The sequence below is a fragment of the Ictidomys tridecemlineatus genome, chromosome 2 (genome assembly GCF_052094955.1).
Source record: "Ictidomys tridecemlineatus isolate mIctTri1 chromosome 2, mIctTri1.hap1, whole genome shotgun sequence".
NCBI lineage: Eukaryota > Metazoa > Chordata > Mammalia > Rodentia > Sciuridae > Ictidomys > Ictidomys tridecemlineatus.
In genome coordinates this window covers 178,745,160-178,767,699 of record NC_135478.1, presented here as the reverse complement: position 1 = coordinate 178,767,699, position 22,540 = coordinate 178,745,160, and the positions used below count along the sequence as shown (strand labels likewise).

General features: G+C 51.8%; 1 protein-coding gene and 1 long non-coding RNA gene across 6 annotated transcripts; one reads left to right on the top strand and one right to left on the bottom strand.

The window, feature by feature from the left end:
• Positions 1 to 2,851: 2,851 nt before the first annotated feature.
• Impdh1 (inosine monophosphate dehydrogenase 1) lies at positions 2,852 to 19,818 on the bottom strand. Of its 5 annotated transcripts, none has more exons than XM_021722403.3 (16): positions 19,686 to 19,818; positions 15,254 to 15,352; positions 13,218 to 13,266; positions 10,931 to 11,032; positions 10,736 to 10,810; positions 10,231 to 10,437; positions 9,991 to 10,078; positions 9,014 to 9,213; positions 7,440 to 7,530; positions 7,110 to 7,205; positions 5,731 to 5,874; positions 5,487 to 5,631; positions 5,032 to 5,175; positions 4,846 to 4,929; positions 4,271 to 4,287; positions 2,852 to 3,607 (listed from the first exon to the last, which is right to left on the bottom strand). In XM_021722403.3, exons 2-16 carry the CDS (start codon positions 15,349 to 15,351, stop codon positions 3,507 to 3,509), a joined length of 1,641 nt encoding a protein of 546 aa, XP_021578078.1. In that variant the 5' UTR covers position 15,352; positions 19,686 to 19,818; the 3' UTR covers positions 2,852 to 3,506. The 5 variants fall into 5 exon arrangements, with proteins under 5 accessions (XP_021578078.1, XP_077896404.1, XP_021578077.2 ...); XM_078040278.1 differs by lacking the exons at positions 4,271 to 4,287; positions 19,686 to 19,818 and adding exons at positions 18,807 to 18,884; positions 19,285 to 19,552; XM_021722402.3 differs by lacking the exon at positions 19,686 to 19,818 and adding an exon at positions 19,285 to 19,552.
• Positions 17,056 to 22,138, top strand: LOC110597578 (uncharacterized). The gene is made up of 2 exons (XR_002483322.3): positions 17,056 to 17,950; positions 19,708 to 22,138. It is a non-coding gene; the product is annotated as an uncharacterized LOC110597578 (long non-coding RNA).
• Positions 22,139 to 22,540: the final 402 nt, after the last annotated feature.

The following is a 22,540-nucleotide window of genomic DNA, read 5'->3' as shown; positions in this document are numbered from 1 at the left end:
GAGGGATTAAGAGTAGCAGATCAGGCACAACAGGGGTGCTGACCCTTCTTCCCCTCCAGGCTGGCTGCCTCTCCCTGATTTGCACTAGAGTCACAGAAGTTGAAAGGGGACTCAGAGGAGGCAATGGTGACTCATCTAGCTCTTCCTGAACTCCCAGGTCATGCCATCTGAGAGTCCCTGTTCTCAACCTTCCTGGGTGACAGAAAGCAGGACCAGATGTGAGGACTGCCCACTGCTCCTCCTCCATCTGTCCCCAGCTTGCACCAGAGAGCGCCCCACTGTTCTTCACTAAAGTGATGGTGACATGACTTACTCCATCTACCCAGGCCTCCCAGAGTCCCCTGCCCTGCCCACTGCTCCTACTCCTATCCATGCCTAGGCCAAGTACCTGCAGCTCTACCTTACCTTTCCCTCTCTGTGCCCATGCTGGGGCCTGTTCAGGCTGCTCAGGGGCTCTTTTGCTGTAGAGACCTGGTACCGGCTGACCACCCACTGATATGCACACCCTCTCCCTGGGTGTCTACACCCTCACCCTGATGCTGTTGTGCAGGAACTGGACCTGGGGTGCCATGGCAGCATGGCTTGGCACTTGCAGTGCCACATCTTCAACAGCCTGGTGGTGAGCAGCTTGGATCACATGGCACTGGATGAGTGTGCAGGAGAGGGTGAGGGTTGCCAGGTCCATGCAATCCAGGCCTCCCTGGATTTCAGGTGGCATGAAGTTTCATTGACCAAGTTCTGTCCCAAAAGTGGCTCTGGGACTTTCAGCATACCCACCTGATGTGGCTTTCCCATCCAGAGCATCTTTCCCTTTGTCCCACCTGGACCTTGCCCACTGTGCCTGAATTTGCAGCCCAGAGTGAGCATGTTGCCTGGGCTATTCCCAGTTCTATCTGGGAGAATGGGAGAGAAAATAGGGAACAAGACTAATTCACTGCCCCAATAATCTTCTATGGGTTCTCTCACATAATCCTCAGGTAATGAGGCCATGAAGTAGGTATTATGTCATCTGAAATTCTTTTCCAGGGCTGGAGATGTGGCTAAAATGGTAGTGCGCTCACCTAGCATGCATGAGGCACTAGGTTAGATTCTCTGCACCATGTAAAAATAAAGAATTTATGTCCACCTAAAATTAAAAATAAATATTAAAAAAAAATCTTTTCCAGAACACATGCTTTGGAAAGTCTTAAAAATCCTAAAATTGGATGCACAGATTTCTTCTACAACAGTGATTCTCAAACTTTGGTTTGTATCAGAATCTGGGTGCTGATTCATCATTCAGAAGTCTAGCTTCCAGCTCTCTCCTGAGAGCCTCTGGGTTCCTTATTGGCCCTCCAGATGATTCTAATGCACACCAAAATTTGAGGAGCACTGTGCTAAAAATTCCCAAATCCCAAAATTTGAGGAGCATTGTGCTAAAAATTCAGAAGGGCCAAACTAATGCGCTAAGATACATAGTAAAGTGGAGGTGCTGACTTACAAGGTAACCCATTCTACTTAGCTCTACTGGCAAATCAGGTCTAGTTCGAAAAATCCTCTCCCTTTGATCCAGAGTACTTGGCATTTACCTAAAAACCTAAAGACTTTCCTATCTCAACTGCTGGTCACATTGCTTCCTGCATGGTTTTTGGTTTTGTTTTCTTTTTGGCAGAAATGGGATTTGAACCTGGCCCTTGCCCATGCTAGGAAGTGCTCTACCACTGAGTTACATCCATAGCTCTTTTTATCTTGAGACAAGGTCTTGCTAAGTTGCTCAGGCTGGCCTCAAACTTGTGATCTTCCTGCCTCAGTTTCCTGAGTCGCAGGGATTACAGGAGTCTGCCAGCACACTCAGCTCCTGTTCAGTAAACCATTGCACAAGACAGGCCATGAAACAGGGCCTTATCTTAGTCCATCCCCTCTCCTCCTCACAGCCATCTGGCTCACCTTTCTCAGGTGCTCACAAAAGCCATAGACTTCAGGGCACAAGACCTCCAGGGACTCTGTGTGACCCATTCCCTTGTGACAACTCCTGGAGGAGCTATTCACATCAGCTCTGAAAACACCTAACTCTTCCCTTCTCGCCCCTGAAGATGCCATGAAGTTAGAAAATACAGCGGAAGCATGACCCAGTCATCAGATAGGGGGCCCCTGGCCAAAAGTCTGTCAATAGGGGCCCAAGAGAACAGCCATCAGCATAGTGGCAACAGGGTGCTGTGGAGCCCTCCCTTAGTCACAGAAGTGTTTCCAGATTGCCATCACTAATGACCCCCACCTTCTGTCATTAGGGCATTCTGAGGCCAACTTCTGTGTTTCATGCCTTGGTGAGATAGCTTTGCAACCACTGCTTATTGACACCAGAGCCACAGGAAGGCAAAATGTATGTCCCAAGACCTCTCAACTTTAGGAGGCAACAGCAGCCTGTGGGGCGGTGTATCTGCCTAGCAGGGAGCAGGGGTGGGGTGGAGGATGGCAAATGGGAGTAGGTCCTGAGGTGCAGGGAATAGTGGGAATTCACTCATTTGCCTTGTGCCCATAGGTGTGTCTCAGCTAATGAGATCACTCGGTTCAGGGCCATACACACCCAGTACTTCCACCTGTGTCCATTCTGCGTTGTTCACCATTACCAGGTTGCAATGGTGCAGCAGCACCTCATAAGGCCTCAATGCCGGTCTTCTACAGCTGAGATGACCTTCTCTGCAATACTGCCCAGCTGCTGGAGCTGCTGGTCACCTGGCACAGACCTGCCACAAAAACAGCTGTGCCAGTATCCCCTTGAGTATTCCAACACCCTCCTCGCCTTCCTGGGAGGACCATCTCCAGTGAGGCTCTGCTTCACCATCAGCCCAGTGGACAAGGGACAGAGACAAGATTTCACAGTCATTAAGACCTGCTCGATTTATTCAGATTATTTAATATATAATTATGCAACTGTGACCCCAAAGTGTGCAAAGTTAAAGCCTTCAACTGCAGCTGAGAGGAGAGGGCAGGGATGGTACACCTGGGGACAGTGGAGAGTCAGGAATGTCCGGCAGGTCTCTTCCCCAGGTTCAGGGAGGGGGGAGTGGCCTGAGGAGCAGGGCCTGGGGTAGCCTCAGGCCAGGGGAAGGGGGCAGAGACCTCCCCCTGGCCTTGATCAGGAGCCCAGAGTGCCACATGGCTGAGGGCAGCAGCCCAGTAAGGGGCCAGAGGCAAGGCCAGGAGAGCACCATTTGCGGGGGAGGGGCACGGAGGGAGATGCCCTACAGGAGAAGCCAGGAGGGGCCACCTGCCCCATGGGTGGGAGCTGGGCCAGAGCAGACTGCAGCAAGAGAGACCTGAGGCAGGCACAGGGCCTGAGAGCCCAGGCTGGCTGGGCTCAGAGGGCTGAAGAAGGGAAACCCGGGGAGCTCCCAGGGCAGCCTGGTCCAGGGAGCATCCTGACTCTGCAGGGGGGTGCCCAGGGAAGGGCCACAGTCCCCTCAGGGCCTCCCCACCTCTCTCCCTGGAAAGGAGCTGGGAACCCATAGTGCAAATCCATGGACCACTCAATTATGGAGGGAAGCTGTGTCTGAAGGGAGACCCTGGGATGTGCCCCCTCCACCACCTCGGCCTCCACCGCTGTCCTCAGTACAGCCGCTTCTCGTAACTGTGGGGACAAAGCAAGAGGGGACAAAGTGGGTGTGTGGACACTGTTCCCTTCCTAAAATCCCCTCACCCTGGAACCCCCAGATTTGGGAAAGGACAGGTTGCTGCAGAGCCCCTGTCTCTGGGTGGGAGGAGGCAGAAGGCAGCCCTGGGCCTCTGTCCTCCCAGGCCAGGCTCCCTGAAGAACTGTGCCAGGTCCAGAGAGAGCCATGCTCCTTACGGCCACTGCCACACCTGAGTGAACTGTCCTCATTTCCTGGGGTGAAGACGCAGCTCAGCCATCCTTACAGAGTAGGTTCTGGCCAAAAGCTGATCTGCTTCCTTGTCTGCGCCCCACCCTTGCACACAGGGTAGCCAGGCTCCTTCTAGTCACTGGGTCCAGTCTAAAATGGGACTGGATCCAGCAGCCTCAGACCTGTGGTCACGGGCATCTCCCTGTACCCCCAAAAGAATCTGAATTTCTGCTGCTGGATGAGAAGGTCATGGATAGCCTCCTCTACCATGGTGCTGGAGCCAGGGGCCAGGAGAGCCAAATCCCAGGGTCCATGTCCCATGGTTCTATCCTGGCACCACCCTCAACCCAGTATCCATCCTCCCAACCCAGGTCCCACCCAGACTGCCCCTGCTCTACTCTACTCTTGGCCCGGGCAGCGCAGTTACTTACACGGCAGAAAGGTATAGCTATGGGAGGGTGGGGCAGAAAGAGACACAGGTTAGATGCCCGCCTATGCCTGGGGAGATGGGCCCTCTTGACCAGGGCGGGCCGCATGCCTGCAACTACTGCTGCCAACCAGCTATGCCTCCACCCACAGTTGCCCCAGCGCCGGCCCTAGCACCTATCTCTCTGCACCTTTCCCCACCAGAGGGCTCATGCCCCCTTCTTCCTGCCTATCTGGGGCCACCACCAGCAAGAGCCTAGCACCACCAGTTCCCTGCCACCAGCCACCAAGCTTCCTGAGCAAGCAAGGGCTGGGGAGCCCAGGTGGGGCTAGTGGCCACACCTCCCGTGCCCTGCTCGGGGAGATGCCCGAGGGGAGGGGAGTCGCCTGGCTGCATAGGGGCTACAGGATAAAGGTTCCAGGGTGGGCTGGGTCCTGTAGGACAGGGCGATGGGTCATCCTGCAACAGCATCCATCCCTGGTATAGGTGGTCCATGGGGCCCCTGGAACCTCAACTTGGCCTTTGAACCCTGGCCCCATGTGCCCAACCCAGTGCCAGCCAGCGAGGCCACCCACTTACGAGTGCAGGCCGTGCACACCACCCTCGATCTGGGCTGACATGGTCCGTTTCTCAAACTTGAGCTCTCCTGAGTACATCATGGACCTGGCAGGCAGGCAGATGAGCAGGTTAGGGTTGCCCAAGTGAAGAGAAAGAAAGGAACAAGATGGGGGGAGCCTCCCAGCCTCCTTCAGTGGCAGTGCTCACCGCAGCACGGACAGGCTCCGGGCCCCGATGTCCTGGCAGCCATGCTGGATCCCTGCTATGAGGTAGGGCACGAACTTCTGAATGGAGCCTTTGTCCTGGATGGAGCCCGAGACACCCTGTGCGATCTTCACCTTATCCCCTTCACTGCAGGGAGGTTGTGGAGGTTGAGGCCAGTAGACGGCTGCTCAAAGGACCCCACCCTAACTCTCCAGGGAACAGGCAGAGGGGATGCCACCCAGAAGGGTCCCACAGCACCCACTCACTAGGCTACAGCAGGGACAAGCACACCCTCTGGGTCAGGTGGCCCAGGTCCTGGTCCTGCATCTGCTACTTATGCCTGTGTCTCGGTTTCCAGAACCATGATATGGGGACAGGTGGCATCTGGGGAGGTCAGGGGCATGTGTGGACCCAAGGACTGCAGGTTGATCTACCAGGGCTGGGGCGGGGGCACATACCTGAAGTATCGTTTCTGGCTGCTGCTGCTCTTCTCCATGGCGTCCAGAGAGCCCATGCCCCGGTACTTCTTGAGCCTCACCCCATCTGAGAAGAAGTACTCACCAGGGGCCTCAGTGGTGGCAGCTAGCAGAGAGCCCATCATCACTGTAAAAGTGAAAGGATCAGTGCCTCCCGTCCCCAAAGCCCTCCTACTGCCCCCACACTCCCAGCCCCACCTGCCCCATCCCAAGCCCCTCCCCTCACCTGTGGAGGCTCCAAGGGCTAGGGCCTTGACCACATGTCCCACAGTCTGGATGCCTCCATCTGCTATGACTGGCACACCAAAGCGCCGGGCATACTCAGCCACCTTGTATACAGCGGTGCCCTGGGGCCGGCCACAGGCCATCACTGGGAGAGGGCGGATGCACAGGACAGAGAGGAGTCAGCACAGGGGCCAGGCACAGGCTGGGCCAGCCCTTTCTCCTTTGCCTCCCTCCACTCTGGGGAAAGGGATGGAAGTGGATGGTGTTTCTGAGCATAAGGTAGGTGTCAGGAGATAACATCAGAGTGAATGTCACTTCAGGGATCTGAGTCACCCACCCATAATAGCACTACAGGGGATTCAGGTGGGGGGATCAGTACTGGTCTTCAGAGTATAAGCACCCCAGACTGGTGGTCCCCAGCATCATCTACTCTGGAGGCACAAGGTCCCCTCTGAAGTTTTCATTTGCAAAAGCTGTTATTAGAGTTAGGTACTTATGGACACTGGTTCACATTCATTTCTTTAATTGTCCAAGGTCCTTTAGGTTTTAAGTGGGAATTCTAACGAACCAGTACTTTGATAGGGGTAGGTTAAAGGCTAGATAAACTAGAAAAGGGGACTTTCATTTGTTTTGTCCTTACTATACTCCAATGCTTAGTGCAGAGTCTGGCATATAGTAGGTGCTCAATCAATATTTGTCAAATGAGAGAGGGCCCATATTTCACCATGTGGTCAGCGAAGGTGAAGGGTAAAAACTTAAAAGGCAAAGGCTCTGAAGACCAAATCATGGAGATATTTGGGGCAGGGAGCACAGAGTGGGTCATTCAGTGTTTTGGAGAAATAACCCTCACAAGAGACCAAGCCAGACCCAACACCTCCAGGCAGTCATCCCACAAATGAGACACCAGCCTCCAAGCAGGACTCTGTCAACTACATGGGCAACATATCAGGGTCTCCTCTTCCCCTCCATATTCAGGAACCTACCCTGCAAAAAGGCTTGTTCCACAAGTGCCTGTGGAGGGGAACTCTCCGTCCTGCTCCTTCAAATGTGGGTTTATACTGTCCCAATTGTTGTGGGACGTGTTGTCTTCACGCCTCTAAGCATCTGCCTTGTCACAAATCCAGTCTGAACCCTCATATGGCTTCCAACAAGAGCTTTATAAAAGTAAGCACACGGCCCTGGGCCGCAGACGGAGTCTCCTTGACCAGGATCTGAGTAGCAGGTTGGTAGACACCCAAAACTCAGGTTCCCCTCACATACTTGGTCCTCCATGAGTCACCCTATCCCAGGAAGGGCCTGGCAGGGTGGGCACTCCTAGGCACTTGTGGAGCAAGAACTAGAAAGGACCTAGCGGTTACTACTCCCACCATGGACACCCACCTTCTTGGGTGATGCAGATGGAGCCACAGCCCATGCCTACACGTAGCCCATCCACACCAGCGTCAATCAGATTCTTGGCCTGGGCTGCTGTCACCACTGGGGGTGGGGAGGAGACAGAGGAAGAGTGTGAGGATGGGATGCCCCTGCCCTGCCCATGGGCTTCCCAGGACCTCTGTCTATCCATCCCCCCAACCTGACCACCTGCACTGACCAAAGCCCATCCTGACCCCTGACCCCCTTATCAGGAGCAATGCCATCCCCTGGGGGTGGAAAAGGACAGAGAAGAGTGAGGAGGTTGGAGCAGGGGATGAGAGGGGAGCCTGCACTCACCATTTCCACCAATCACCTGGAGATGGGGGTACTTCTGTTTGACATAGTGCACCATGGCAATCTGATACACTGAGTTCCCTTGGGATGAGTCCTGGGAGAAACGGGGCAGAAAGCTTAGGCTAGAGAGCTGAGGCTCCTCACTGGGAGAGGAAGACTCTGAATGGATGAACCCTTGAAATTCGTGAAAACTGTTTCAACAGTGCTTGTTCTAGGCGAAGTGGAGTGGCGCACACTTATAATCCCAGCGGCTCGGGAGGCTGAGGCAGGAGGATCACAAGTTCAAAGCCAGCCTCAGCAAAAGTGAGGTGCTAAGCAACTCAGTGAGACCCTGTCTCTAAATAAAACACAAAATAGGGCTATGGATGTGGCTCCGTGGTTGAGGGCCCTTGAGTTCAATCCCTGGTACCAAAACCCAAACCAAAACAAACAAAGAGACAACAACAACAACAAAAAACAGTGCTAATTCTGTTTCTCCTGAATTAACTGAAGAGTCACTTGACAAGTTTTGGCTGATCCTTAAAAGGACCAGCTTTCCCAGAATATTAAACAACACTGAGTCTTCAGTAGAGACACAGCCTTTTCCTATGCCTCCCCTATCCCCCTGTACAAGTACGTCCTCATGGACGGGAGATACTATCTGGGCCTGCTATAGTTTGGATCTTGAATTCCCAAAATGACCACATGTTGAAGACTTAGACCCCAGTCGATAGCACTATTGGGAAGTAATTGAACCTTGAAGAGGAGGAGCCTGGTGAGGGAAGTTAGGCCACCGGGGATACTGGCCCCTCCCTTTCCTTTATCTCTTTGCTTCCTGGCCTTCACCACATTCTCCCACCAAGATGTACTATATTACCATAGGGCCCAAAACACGGCCAAGCAGACTGAAACCTTGAAAAAGCCTTTTAAGTTGATTATGTCGGGTATCTCGTCACAGTAATGGAAACATAAGCTGCATGTTAGTCCCTAACCAGTAATGTTAATCCCTACCAACCAAAAGAAATTACTTAGCTGCCTTTTTTTTTCTTTTTTGTGGTACTGGGCATTGAACCAAGGTGTATTTAACCTATACCCCCAAACCTAATTTTTATTTTATCTTTGAGATAGGGCCTTGCTAACTTGCAGAGGCTGTCCTTGAATTTGCAATCCTCCTGCCTCAGCCTCCTGAGTTGCTAGAATTACAGGTATGTGCCATGGTGCCTGGCACTTAAGTGCTCTGAGCCTTGGTTTCTTCATCTAACAATTGAGAATGGTAGTTGTACTTTAAAGTGCATTGCAAAGATTAAATGAGCAAATATGAAAAAAGATAAGATTTTAGCTCAGTGTCTCGCTAACAAGGGTAGGAAGCTCTCAGTAAATGTGAGCTATAGTTATTAGGGTTTACTTATGCATGAGGAAGTCTCTCAGGCGGCCCACCATTGTTTTGGGCTCCACAGAAAGCCTGTGACCCTCAGAATTCTGACACTAGGGAGTGTGCAGAGTTAAGAAGAAGAACAGTGAGGGAGGGTCAAGGCTAAATGAGAGGTGAATGTGGAGACATAGAAGCATCAACTCTGGGGAGCCACTAGCCTCCTTACTAGCACAATGACGTCGGCTCCTGCCTGGGTGAGCAGGTCCAGGCGGTATTTGTCGTCCTCACGGGTGCCCACAGCTGCCCCACATAGCAGCTGCTTGTGGGAGTCCTTAGAAGCCAAAGGGTAGTCTCGGTTCTTCTTCAGGTCAGTGCGGGCAATAATGGCCACCAGCTCGTCACGATCATTAACAATAGGCAGCTTCCCTGGCCAGGAAGGCAGAGGTAAGTTGAAGAAGCAGACTTTGGGGTGGGCAGGGGGACTGGGTGATGTGTGTTTGGGGGTAAAGAGAAAAATGGACCATGCCAAAGATTCCACTTAAGTACCGAAACCAGCCACTAGGTGACAGCACCCACCCAGGAAGTGTTCCTAAGAATCTGAATCTCTTCCCAAGGCACAGGAAGCAAAGAAACTTAGGGAGCAGGTTCCTAGAGCTTTTTATGTCCTGTGGTCTGTTAGGGGTGAGAGGGACAGCCCCTAAGCAGTGGTCACAAGCCAGGGCATAAATATGACGCTGTTTTGGAGGGGACACATGCCCTGCCCAATACAAACTCCAAAGAACTCTCTGGTATGGGCCAAATAAAGATTAGCCTATAGGAATCTAGTGAATATTATATAAACAGCTCCAATATCAAATTTAACTGCAGGACTTCTCAGAGCCTTGAATGAGCCAATATGTAATTCTCTATGCAAGAAATGGAATATAGGAAACAGTATTTCTCAAACTTTTGAGGCCAAAGAGCCCTTATTATGTGATGAGCACCTCACAGAACTAGCTTTGAGAAACATACTGTGAAGATGCTGAATTCAGAACAGGTTTCCCTAAGCCAGGAGGATATCAGGATTCATGTTCCAGTCTGCCTGGGGCTACTCAAACCTTCCCCAAGGCCCAGTGTGGTTGCTGCGAGGCTATAGAGGAACAGGGAGATCTAAGGTACAGGCAGTCATGCTGGGAGTGGAGTTTTCTGCCCATTCCCCAGTACCTTTCTTGCTGCGCTGCAGGATCTCATTTGCCTCTTTCAATGTTACACCTGCTGGAGCTACCACCAGCTCAATCCGTGGTGTCATTACCTGTGGGGCCAGGAATATTTGCCTACAGGTTGGCAGGTGAAAGAGAAGGAGCCAGACCTCCCTCTGGTCCCTCGTCACAGGCACTAGCCTGGGGCCACGGGGTATGGAACCCTCTCTGCACCCCAGCCCCAACAGCCCTGCCCTGCTGGCACCTCACTGAGCAGGGTGGTGTGGTCCTTCTCAGCCAGGAAGTCAATGTCTCTGGAGGTGACGATGCCCACCAGCTTGCTGCCCATGGTGCCTGTTGCGGTGATGGGGATGCCAGAGAAGCCATGCCGGATCTTGGCCTCCAGCACATCGCCCACAGTGTTCGAGGGGCTCAGCACCACAGGGTCTGTGATGAAGCCCTGCTCAAACTTCTGTGGGCAAGAGGGGAAGGAGAAGGCTGAAAGAAATCCAGGGGTGATGTGCAGCCTAGTCACGGGGTAGTGAATCGGCCCTGGCTGTGCCACAGAGAAGCCAGGGACCTCAATAGGTTGGGGGAGTATAGTGGGAAAATGAGGACTCATTTTGTCTCCACTGAGAGGAAGGAAAGCCAGGACCCCACAGAAGTCAACCAGGGAAAGCAGCAGCCTGCAGGGCTGCAGGGAGGGTGGGATGGCCTGCAGGGTAGGGCCTGCCAAGTGGCATCTTTCTGGGGTGGGGCCTGGTACTTGCCTTGACCTTCCGCACCTCATTGGCCTGGAACTCTGGGGTGCAGTTGTGGTGAATGAAACCAATTCCTCCCATCAGCTGGGGTGGAAGGAAAGTGTGATCAGAGCCGTGACTAACCTCCCTCTGCCCGGCCCCTCAGCACAGCCCATCCTGTTCCGTTCCCTCTGCCTAGGGTCCCCATGCAGGCATAAAACTCACAGCCATTGCAATGGCCATGTCGGCCTCTGTCACAGTATCCATGGGCGAGGATGTCAGGGGTGTCTTTAGTGTAATCTTCCTGGTTAGGGCTGATGTTAGGTCCTGAGGATGGAGGCACAGTCCATTAAAGGATTTTATCAGCCAACACTCACCAGCACCTACATATATCCTGCATCAGGACAGGCCCTGGGGAAACTGCAGTGAGCAAAGCAGCTCTCATGAAACTGACATTCTACTTGGAAAGGAAGATAACAGACATGAAACACACGGACAAGATGACTTCCATCAGGAAGAAGGCTATAAAGAAAAACAATAGAGCCAAGTGACCACTGGGAGCACGTGGTAACTGAAGTCTGGGTGACAAGGATTGAGGTAGAGGGAGGGACATGAAGGTATCTATTAGCACTGGAAAGTGAGTGCCTAAGGGTCTAGAGCTCAAGAAAGACGTCAGGATTGCAAAGAAGTCAGGGATAGGCACTGCTGGTCCAAATCCCAAATCCTCCAAAATCCAAAACTTTCTGAGCACCAGAATGATAATACAAAATTCCACACCTGACCTCATGGGACAAGTTATAGTCAAAATGCAGGCATGCTAAAAATAGCACATAAAATTATTTCAGGCTATATGTATGAGATGTATATGAAACATGAATTTCTGGTGTGGACTTGGGCCCCACCTCAAAATATCTTATTACATATATGCAAATATTATAATTTTCAAAAAAAAATCTGAAATCTGAAACACTTCTGGTCCTGATCATTTTGGATAGGGGACACTCGTGCAGATTGGGGAGTCTGTCTGCCTATAAAGGTGTTTAAGGCCAGATCATAGATCACTCTGAGATTCAAGTCAACAGCTACCCCCAGTCCCAGTTCCCCAAGCTGCCAGACACAGACTGTCATTTCTGAGATTCACAGACCCCTTAGGTCCATCACAGACCCTGGGCCAGAACCTTGGCCCCACAGCCTAGAAAATGTCATCTTCTCCTCTCCTATCATGCCACAGGAGAAAAGCTACAACCTTCCTGGCAAGGAAAGGGAGACCCTAAATAACTAGGCAAGAGGATCTTTTTGGTCCTTCTTTCCCTAGCAGCCAGCTCAGGGTCTGCAGTATTGGGGCTTAAACCCAGGAGTGCTCTATCAACATGGTACACCCCCAGACATTTTTATTTTTATTTTTTTTGAGACAGAATCTCTCTAAAAGCCCTGTCTGGGCTTAAGCTTGAAATCCGCCTGCTACAACCTCCCAAGTTGCTGGGATTATAAGCATGTACCACCACGCCCAGTAGGAAACTATGTTAAACTGAACAGCTGGATCAACAAGGCTTCCTGGTTGCTGTCATAAAAGAAATCTCCAAAATAGCCCACATGTTCCCCTAATAATCTGTCTGGGTCAGCTCTGGCTACTCACAGGCTTGATATTAGCTTTGCCAACACATAAATGATCTAGGCTCAGGTGCTCTGGCCTTTCATGAGAATCAGACCAGAATAAAGAGCAATAATAAAAGCAATAGAAATGGCTTTTTTTATTGGTGCATTATAATTATATGCAATAGTGGGATTTATTTTGCCATATTTGTATATGTGTGTGATATAATTTAATAAACCTCATTCCCCAATATCTTCCCTTTCCTGCTTCTCCTCTTCCCCTTTTTAAAAGGTGCATGAATCCATCATAGAACACTAAACTTTCATGAACTAATCTATACCATCCTCATTACCTCTCTTGGCTTCTCTGAATTGATCATATATTAACTGTTCATTGCTTTGGCTCATTGCTCAGCCCCTTGTGGAAAGTAAGCCATATATTTCCTCATATTTGTCTCAAATCCTACTTTTTCAAACCTTCTTACCAGTTCTTTTCCAAGGTAGGATCAGTGAATGATCACTGAACACAATATTCCAAGTGTGTATAATTTTACTGGGCTTCCTCCCTGTCCTTGCTCAGCATTTCAAACAACGTGCAGTCCTTATGGTCTACATAATAAGGCAGCCACGCCCAATCCCTTCTGTCCCAAGGCCTTTTCTGAACCTTCTCCCAAGCTCTGTCAGTGATGGAGCATCCTCTGGACCCATGCCAGGTCCCTACTCAGCACTTCCCAGAACTCCCCAGCTGCCTCTGTCCCACCAGGCAAAACACTGCCCTGTGCCAGTTCCTCTGGCAACAATAAATGCTATACCCACCACATTCCCAAGAAATGTCTCTCCCACACCTTTCCTTGAGCAAGATGTCAGTGTCCTCTATCACACAGCCAGCCTTTCCCCAACCAAATGAAGAGGGACTCACCACCTCATCAGCTATGAAGTCTATGAATCCCGGGAGGATCAAGAAGTCGCTGGAAAGACAGAAAGCGAGTGTTACTGATGGGCATGGGTACCCAAAAGACGCAGGGCCTGCCATGCCAGGGGAGGCATCATGGGGATGTGGAAAAGGCCAGAGAAGCTGAGGCTGGAGCCCCCTGATCCCTATTGTCCCACTGCTACAAACCTTCTTTATTCCCCTCACTAGTGTCTTGCTGACTCCAGCTCCAAGAGCTAGAGCCAAAGATGTCAGGTCTGTGGATCTGGGTGCCACTAAGGTAGATGGCCTACAATATTCATTGCCTTCAGGTCTCAGTGGATATTGTGAGAACATAGAAGTACCCATATGGCCACAGAAACCAGATACAGTACCTGCCCTTGAAAACCTCAGTGTTGATGGGGCAGATAGTAAATCAACAAAAGAAAACAACCTGAGAACAATTTTGTAGTGCAACATGACATGAAAGTGACCCAGCATAGGACAAATTGCACACTCTAATGCCAGGGCTGCTGAGTCACCCAAGGTTCAAAGCAGCATGGAGGGACCTCAGGGGATTGAGTTCTAACATAGCAGATGCTAGGCCAGAAGCAACCAACAGACATGACCGTGGTTGGGAAGGGGAGCAAGGAAGCCTGACAGGAACAGCCAAAGTTGGCAGCTGTCAACTCTAGAGTAGGCCACGATCACAGAGAAGTCCAAAGGGGGAGTGCAGGCCTGTATGGGTATGTCTAGGTGCAGTGCCACAGTCCCAGGTCCCCAGCAGGCTCAACCTGCCTGGAATCACAGCAGGCCTTGACAGACACACCCAAAAACAAATGTCCGTCCCACACTTCAGAGCACTCTGAACCCTAACAAGCAAAGTAACAGATGCCTCCAGTGCAGGAAGGAAAAGTCTTTAGGGCGGTTGGGAGTGGGTGGTTAATATGCCCCAAGGCCTAGAGAAACTCCTATTAGTTCCCCTAGGGAGTTCCCCTAGGAAACTCCAGTGAAAAACCTATTAAGGTTACTCCCTCTATCCCATCACCAAAACCATTACAGAAACAGAATTTATGTTGCCCCCTGCCCCTTGGCAGCCCTTCTTTTGTATAATAAGACCTTTAAGTGAGACAGAATCTGGGCCTTTTGGTATTCTATACTCCTCTCCCTATGGGCAGGCAAGGGGGGACCCTCCCCAGGAATGACAGTGTATCCTGGTTTTTAGGGAAACTGCCTGCCAAGTAGGAATGCTTACCATCCAGACTAGAGATGGCAGGGGGCAGTCCAAGGATACTGTTGGGTCACCAGCATCCTCACTCTGCCCCAGTCCAGAGTTCTGATGCTCATTCCTGGCAGAGACATAGACCTGCAGCCAGGAGGCATGGTTAGTGCCAGGCCTGCAGCTGGCAGGACAACTAGCTCAGGGCCAGAGTAGATCTCCATCCTCCTCCAAAATCCTATGTGTGGTGGGTTTTGGAGTGGTAGTCACAAAATACTCATGCAAAGGGATACCAGTGCCAACCTGTGGACAGGCAGGGGCACAAGTGGAAGGCTGGACTGGATGGTGGAAAAAAGGAGTCGTCCCCCTGCCCAGCCGGGCTTCTCCTGGGGGCAATATTCAAGCAGCTGCCCAAGCTGGCTTCAGGAACCACTTTGCTCTCCAGGAGAAGCTAGGAGGGAAAGGGCATCCTGGTCCAAGGTCTGCTTGAAGTCTCCCCAAAACTCCCACACCCCGCTTTCCGACACATCCCAAGGCCCTTCCAGGCGGCCAAGATGCCCAAGAGAGGAGGAAGAGGGCCCGGATTCACCCGGATCTGGCCAGAAACGGGTCAAGGCACAGAGGGCCGTGATGTTGCTGTGCCACGTCCGTCTGCTCTCGGCACGGGCCTCCTTCCTTCCCAGGCCCTGCCCCCACAGCTGGCACCAAGTCACTCTTGCTGGGCCGGGGCAAGCGGGCGTCAGGAAGGGGCAGCCGTGCACGTGTGGGGCCGGGGGCTACAGTGCCGCGGTGCGCGCTCGCAGGTAAGGCCGAGCCCCAAGCTTACTTGTAGGTGAGGCCATCTGCGTTGGCGAAGAGCTGCTGCGCGGTGAGCCCATCCTCTGGCACGTAGCCGGTGCCGCCGCTGATCAGGTAGTCCGCCATGCTGCCGGGAGACACCGCGACCCAACATAAACACCCTCGCGGGCCGCCCCGCTGCTGCCACCGCCACTGCCGCCGCTGCTACTGCTGACGCGCACCGCGGCCACGCTGCTGCCGCGAGCCGGGCGAGTCAGGGGCGGGGGTTAAGGCTGCAGTGGGCGGCCCGGGCGCCGCCCTCTCCTCTCGCCCCTCCCTCGAGGACCGCTGCCTCCGCCCCGCGCCGCACAAAGGGCAAAGACCGAACGGCTCAGCCGCCGCGAACACCACGCGCACGCCCTGGACGCCTGCAGTGGCACAGCGACCCTGCCTGCCGAGACAGGGCAGAAGGATGTAGGACCTGCCAGGAAAGGGACCGTGGCAGGCCAGGACACGCCCCCTTTGTCACCTTTTCAGGCTCCTCCCAGGACCCCAGCTGCGTGCCAGGCCTAGATCCCCCTGGCCACTGGGATCTGCTGGCCTGTCTCCAGTTGCCAACCTCAGGGGTACCTACCTCTAACGTGGTTCTTCTTTTCCCTAATACTAATCTCCGCACCCTGATCAAGGCCTGGATCCCTGAGTACTCATCTGGGCTCACCTGTTCCTAAGCCACAGGAGGTAGAACTTGGACCACTACCCCAAGCCCTACATTATTCCTAGGGGGTGGGAATTTAATGACACTCTCTGACCTTTGGCAGCCTCAGAGCCCTCTGCAGTCTACAAAGCATTTTTCACAAATGACCACATTTACTCCATAATCTGTTAATTGCCAATATTAGATCCCCCCACTTATAAAAGCAAAACCTACAGTTTGGAAAGAGAGGAGCTTTTGACTCCTGGTTCAAGGCCTCATTTTGGCGGTCTTATCTCAGCTCAGAAAATGGTGTAGAAACCAGGGCGTTTGGCCCCAGAGAGGACAGTTTGTTTTTATTTGGGAGGGTAGTGTGGTGGGAAGATGGGGGAGGTTCACAGGCCTGTGTTAGAGAAGTAAGTATGCATAAAAATCAGGACAGAGGCTAGGGAACTTTTGAAAATATCCCAGAGCAAGAAGTTTTAATGGCCCGGGTGCCCAGGATGACAAAAATTTCTACCTGGGGGGCAGTAAGATTAGGTAGCAAATTGACTGGGGGGGGGACAGGTGATCAGAACTGCTAATGCTATTCCCTGTGCCCACCCCCACAATGGTCTCCTCCCTTTGCTCTCCTATGGTTTCCATAGCTCGCTTCTGATGAGGTAACAGAATGAGTTAGACTGGACTCAATCCTTTCCCTAGCATGGGGGCTGTCTGTGGCACTGGCTCCCTCCCTCCTCAGCCTTGGAGGCTGAGTTTGTTTACCTCTCAACTGTGTGGTGGCAGCCAGGCCCAGGGGAGTTTTGACTTCCAAGCCACGAGGCTCCCTGGGATGCCCCCCTCCCAACTCCACCAGAAAAACAGACTGTTCCATCCATGCACAGAGGGGAGGGGAGACTTCCTGTGGAGTCCAGAGTGCTAGAGGAGACTCACAGATGTCCTCTTGACTCCTGTGGGGGGTAGGGACACCACCACCCTCAAGTTTCCCTCCCTCATTGGGGCTCCATATGGGGTGCCTTTGAATGCCCTCTGGCATCAAAGAAAAGAAGAAAGGGATCACTGGGGTTCTCACTGAGCCAGAGCTCTAGCCAGCTTTCCAGAAATGACTGGAAAACACCTCACTGAGATCACCATTCAGAGATCTATTGGGGAGGGGGAGTTTGGTCATATGGAGGGGATCCTGGGGGGTCTGTCACTAGGACTCCTTACTGGCTATTTGGGGCAGAAGCAGTGAGACCAATCAGAGAGAGAGAGAGCACCCTGGCCATTCAGAGCAGCCTTTTCTGGCCATAGAACTGGGCCATCATGCCAATTGTAGTTCAGAGCACAGTGGTCTCTAAAGGACCTTCTGTGGCTCACTAACCCCTAGGAATAGCAAGGGTACTATGCAGGGTTTGACCAGGGCTGGGGCCCAGGAGAGCAGCTGGGTTCTGCTGTCTCAGGCCATCTTAATGTGACATCTACCCCAGTCTAGGAAACTGGGATCCAGGGGAGGAGGCTGCCAGGCTGAGTTGTGTGTGTGGGGTCACCTTCCTAGTGATTACAGACTTCATGGACCCTTACCCCTCCTGCTCTGACCTGTGTCAGGGCTCCTCATTATTCTAAGCTGCTGGGCTCAGCCCTGGGTTAGGCTGTCCTTTTCCAGAGACTTAATCCATTGCCTTCCCCACCCCTTCACTCCTCCCTGTTCCTGATCTTCCCCAGCTGCTTCCTCCATGGGGAGGAGACACCAAGGCAACCAGTGGGCCTCCTTAGCCTGAAGAAGGGCTGCTGGTCCCCTGAGACTCCCCATGTAGCAGCTTCAAGGGTAGTAGGGGCAGTTCTAAACCCCTTCATCAGGGGTAGGGAACTAGTACCCAGCAGGGTACTGAGGTTCAGGTGGGGAGCCCAGAGATCTCTATCTGATCTGGGGCTGTTTGAAGGAACAAGATTTCAAAACACTTTTAGGAGAGAAAAACTTGGGCACAGCTTGCCCAAGTTCGAGCCAGGGAGCAGTAACACTGGACTCAAGCCCAGGACTTCTCATGGAACCTGGCCTCTTCTTCACAGCTCCAGGTGGGTGAAGGCAGATGTAGGTCTAGCCAGTAGGTTTTGAATCTCATTACACCACCTGGCTGGGGCTCAGGTTTTATACAAGCTCTTGGGAGCCTAAGTTGGGGGGTGGGGTGGAGGGAAGGAATGTACCTTCCATGCAACAGTACATTTGGAGAAGGGATGTTCTTGAGTGGCTCCAAGCCTGAGCTCTGAAATGATACTTTTTCTAGTACCTGCTCTATCCAAGATACTGCCTTCATCAAGCCCCCAATCATCCCAGCCTACTTCCTCCCCAACTGTGGTCTCTCCCTGTCATCTTGAGTCCTCCCAACTTACTCCTTCCCCTACTGTGCTTCTTCCCCTGTCATCCTGAACCCTGAGCCCCAAGCAGCTGGATTCCTAGCATAGGGGGAAGGAGAGGGTTTGCCTAAGCCTACATCAATTCTAGAGAGACAGCCTGCAGGGACAGGTGGGACCCGGCTTCCAAGCCTCTTAAGCCGTTAAAAGTTCTTACATAAGCAGCTAGCCCCTGGGCAGAGCTACCGGGCTAATTCCCCAGACCACCCCCCCCTCCCCAAATCCAGTTGCCAGGTCACCACCTCCCCAAGCTGCTGAGCACCAGCAGATGGGGCAGAGAAAGATATCCAAATCCTCTGGACCGGAAGGACAGTGGGATTGCATTTCAAGCTGCGGTACAATCCAGAGATTAGCCGCTGTCTCCTTTCCAGCCAGTTCCACTGGGACCTAGCTCATTGCCCCCACTTTCCTCCAGTCACCCTCATTCCCTTCCAGATCCCAGCATGGGGTCCCGAGTCTTAGGAGATGAGCCGGACCGGCAGCCTCAAAGGACATGGCGAGGTGGGGCCAGTGTCTTCACCTGGCCCTGGGGAGGCGCTCCATGCGGACACGCACACCGGCCAGTAAGACTACTGAAGGTAGTTCTAGGAGCAAACAGCTGAGGTGGAGGAAGCAAAGTTGGACAGGAACTCCAACAAACCACGGTTTGAACACCAGGAGTTGGAACCACTTGGACCCGGTGTCGTCGGGTGTGTAGTTGAGGTCTGATCCAGGGCTAAGATTTCAGGGAACGTTTTAACGACCTACTCTCCCTCTCCTGTTCCTTGGAGCAACGCAGCGCCTAACCCGTTGCACAGTGCCTTCCGGCATCCCCGAGCCTGAGCGGTGTGCGTGGCTGCAGAACCGCGTCGCGGGAAGTTAGGGGTGGAGGCGTTGGAGGGAAGGGAGTGTGGGCCTGCCCCTCCCCTCCCCCGCTGCGCGCGGGGTTCCCGGAGCCACCGCGCCCTCCTAGGCCGCCCGCCCCGGATGCGCCCCGCGCGCCCTGCCCTGGGCGTCACCTCTCGGGCTCGTAGCCGGCCTGCAGCAGGCGGGCGCTGTACCGCTGCGCTGCTGTCTCGTGTCCCGGGTGTTGCCGGGCTCCAGGCTCCAGAACAGCGGTGGCTCCGCCTCCCTGCAGCGGCTGCGGGAGCAGCCCAGACTCCGGTGATAAACCAAGCGGCCCCTCCATGCGGAGGCCGTGGCTCTGGGCGGCCGAAGCCTCTCCGCCTGGAGGCTCCCCGGCCCCGGCAGGGCTGTGAGCGCACCAGTCGGGGCCCGGGGAGGGGGCGGGGCCGCCGAGGCGGGGTCTGTGTGCCTGGGGCGGGTTCTGAGCGCCGGGGGCGGGGTTCCGGGAGTTGACTGGAGCCCGCTCTTGGCACCCGGCTCTGCCGTGCCCCTCTGGGCGGTTCCTCAAACTCACCCTCTTTCTCATCCCGATGTAGGTGAGGGTACATCGCGAGGTCTATGTGGGCGTGTGTCCTCCAAGGGTGGAACAGTAACCGCGCATCTTCCCGGTCGTCTGGACCTCCTATTTTCTCATAGTCCCTTCTGAAGGAAACCAGCAAGAAAAAGAAGCGCAGAGGCAGGGGTCCTCCGCAATCTTTTGCCTTCTAAGGACAATGTTCTCTGGAGCGCCTTCTACCGGTCGGCCGCAGACCTCCCACGCTAAGGCAGAAGTTGGGACACTACCCATTTATCTCCCTCTGCCTACTCAACAGATCCCAACTTAGATGGAAAGAGATTTTTCCACAAAAGAGGTTTACCACTGCTTGAGGAAGGAATAAACATGCTGAAAGCTCTTTAAGGGAAAGACCTTAATCTTGTCTTGCTTGAGGTACCCCATAATAAGGGAGTGGGGCTGACAGCATAAAGGTGCTCAAATTTGTTCATCCGCTGAGTAGGATGAACACCGTTTTCCATTACTCTTCGTTACCATTGTCAACAGTGATTGAGCAGCTCTCAGAGATGGCAAGAAAGGTAAGAGTCTCTGCTCTTAAGCAATTAGAGGAGATAGAATAGATAGAAAATAAACAGTTTTTTTTTTGAACCCAGGTTGACATAGCCACTGAGCTACATCCCCAACCCTTTTTTATTTTGAGACAGGGTTCTCCCCCCACCCTCACCGCCGCTAAATTGCTGAGGCTGGCTTTGAACTTGTCATCCTCCTTGCTTCAGCCTCCTAGAGGCGCTGGGATTATAGGTGTGCACCCAGTTTGACAAATCTTATATTGTATACTTTTCTAAAGATCGACAATTGGAGGAAAGAAATGTTAAACACAGGGGAATAATAAGATGCATTTCAAGAAAGCAAAACTGTGGCTCACTTTTTAATACGTTCAGAAAAGAAATTATATTTATACAACAATTAAATTTTGGACTTTATCCTTCTCAGTATCTTTTCCTATACTCCCCCAAATCAGGATTAAAACAGTTTCTGTGATTCACAGCCATATGTGAAATCTTGTCCCTATAATGCCATTATAGACAAGATTTTGTATAACAAGTTCATTTCTATGTCCCTGCAGATCTCTTAAAGAGGCAAAGATGAACTAAATTGTACAGAATTCTGGTCCCGATTAATGAAACAATCATTCTGGATGCAAAGCAAGCCAATACATAGGTTTATGACCATAAACAGGAGACTACCAGGCAGACTACACTAGTCCCTGTGGGGTCCAAATCTGGACTTCTTACTAAATAAACACCTAAGTCACAAACTCTGAGCTTCAATTTCCCCATCTTTCAAGTTCAGTCAACACTACCTATCCCATAAAGTTGGTTTTTGATGAGTGGGCAAGCACATGTAAAGTTACTGATTGCATAGAAGACTCTAAATAAATGGATAATCAAGTAATGATTATTGTAAATGAAGTAAGCTGTAGCTAAATTCTATTCTTTTGAATTGAAAGTTTAAATACAATATGTTACCATTTCTACTATATATTTATTCAACATGTGTGTAATGGGCACCTAGCATGTGCCTACTAGAGGCTGGGAGTCTTATGATGAACAATATGGTCATTGTCTCTGCTGTCATGGCCCTTCAAGTTCAGTGGGCAGAGATGGGAAGGCAATTAGAACACAACATGAGGAAAGTTCTGACCAAGAAGGGCACCCCTCCACACAGCCCAGATGCCTGGGCAATGCACAGAGCCAGATATTCTAGAAAGAAATGAGTTTACACCACTTTTTTTTTTAAAGAGAGAGAGAGAGAGAGATAGTTTTAATATTTATTTTTTAGTTTTTGGTGGACACAACATCTTTATTTTATTTTTATGTGGTGCTGAGGGTCGAATCCAGCACCCTGCGCATGCTAGGCGAGCGCATTACCACTTGAGCCACATCCCCAGCCCAGTTTACACCACTTCTAAGGCTCCTGCAAGCAGGCAGACTATACTAAATAAATGAATAATGACATGCAGTGAGCAGGCAGGTGTAGTGACTGAGACTGGCACTCACAATAGAGTGGCTCTGTCTTATCTCCAGAGCTTGTTGGCTACAAATGAGATTTCCTAGCAAACTATTCATTAAAATAATCACATTAAATAGAATAGCTTGAGGGCTTCAGCATTTCATAGGAAGGAGTTTTACTTATAATAATGTCTAGACCAGTAGTTCTTTGCAGAACATTTAGTAATTCTATAGATATCTTGGTACTGGGGATTTAACCCAGGGTCTTGCACACTGAGCTACATATAGAGCCCTTTAAAAAAATATTTATTTTTTTAGTTGTGGTTGGACACAATACCTTTGTTTTATTTATTTTTATGTGGTGCTGAGGATCTAACCCAGGGCCTTGCAAGTGCAAGGTGAGTGCTCTACTGCTGAGCCACAACCCCAGGCCCAGTTTTTTTTTTTTTTTTTTTTTTTTTAGATACAGAGTCTCACTAAGTTGCCTTGAATGTGTAGTTCTCATGTGTCAGGCTCCCAAGTAGCTGGATTACAGGTGTGTATCACTGCATCCAGCTCAGAAGTTGCTGTTTGATATTAAAACTCAGGTGCTTCTTTTCAGTTTAGGGTTATCCTCATTTCCCTTGCTAACCACATAGTTTTTGTTTGTTTGTTTTTGTACTACTGGGGATCAAATTCAGGGTCTAGTTCATGGTAGGTAAGCACTCTACCACTGAGCTCCATCCCTACTCTATCTGATGGCTATGATCAAGGAGGGAGGGGATATGTTATTGGCATCTAGTGGGTAGAGGCCGGGATGCTGCTGCTAGATATCTGCAAGTCCCAGGACAACCCTTCAAAATCAAGAAGTACTCAGCCCAAATA

Bases quoted from the DNA above. Each gene is read 5' to 3' on its own strand.
- Impdh1 (XM_021722402.3), bottom strand. From the start codon at position 19,454: ATGGAGGGGCCGCTTGGTTTATCACCGGAGTCTGGGCTGCTCCCGCAG. The intron at 13,267-15,253 runs GTAAGCTTGGGG...CTGTCTTTCCAG, and splicing joins GCAGATGGCCTCACCTACAA to CGACTTCTTGATCCTCCCGG. The intron at 5,176-5,486 runs GTATGTGCCCCC...ACCTCCCTGCAG, and splicing joins AGCCAGAAACGATACTTCAG to TGAAGGGGATAAGGTGAAGA.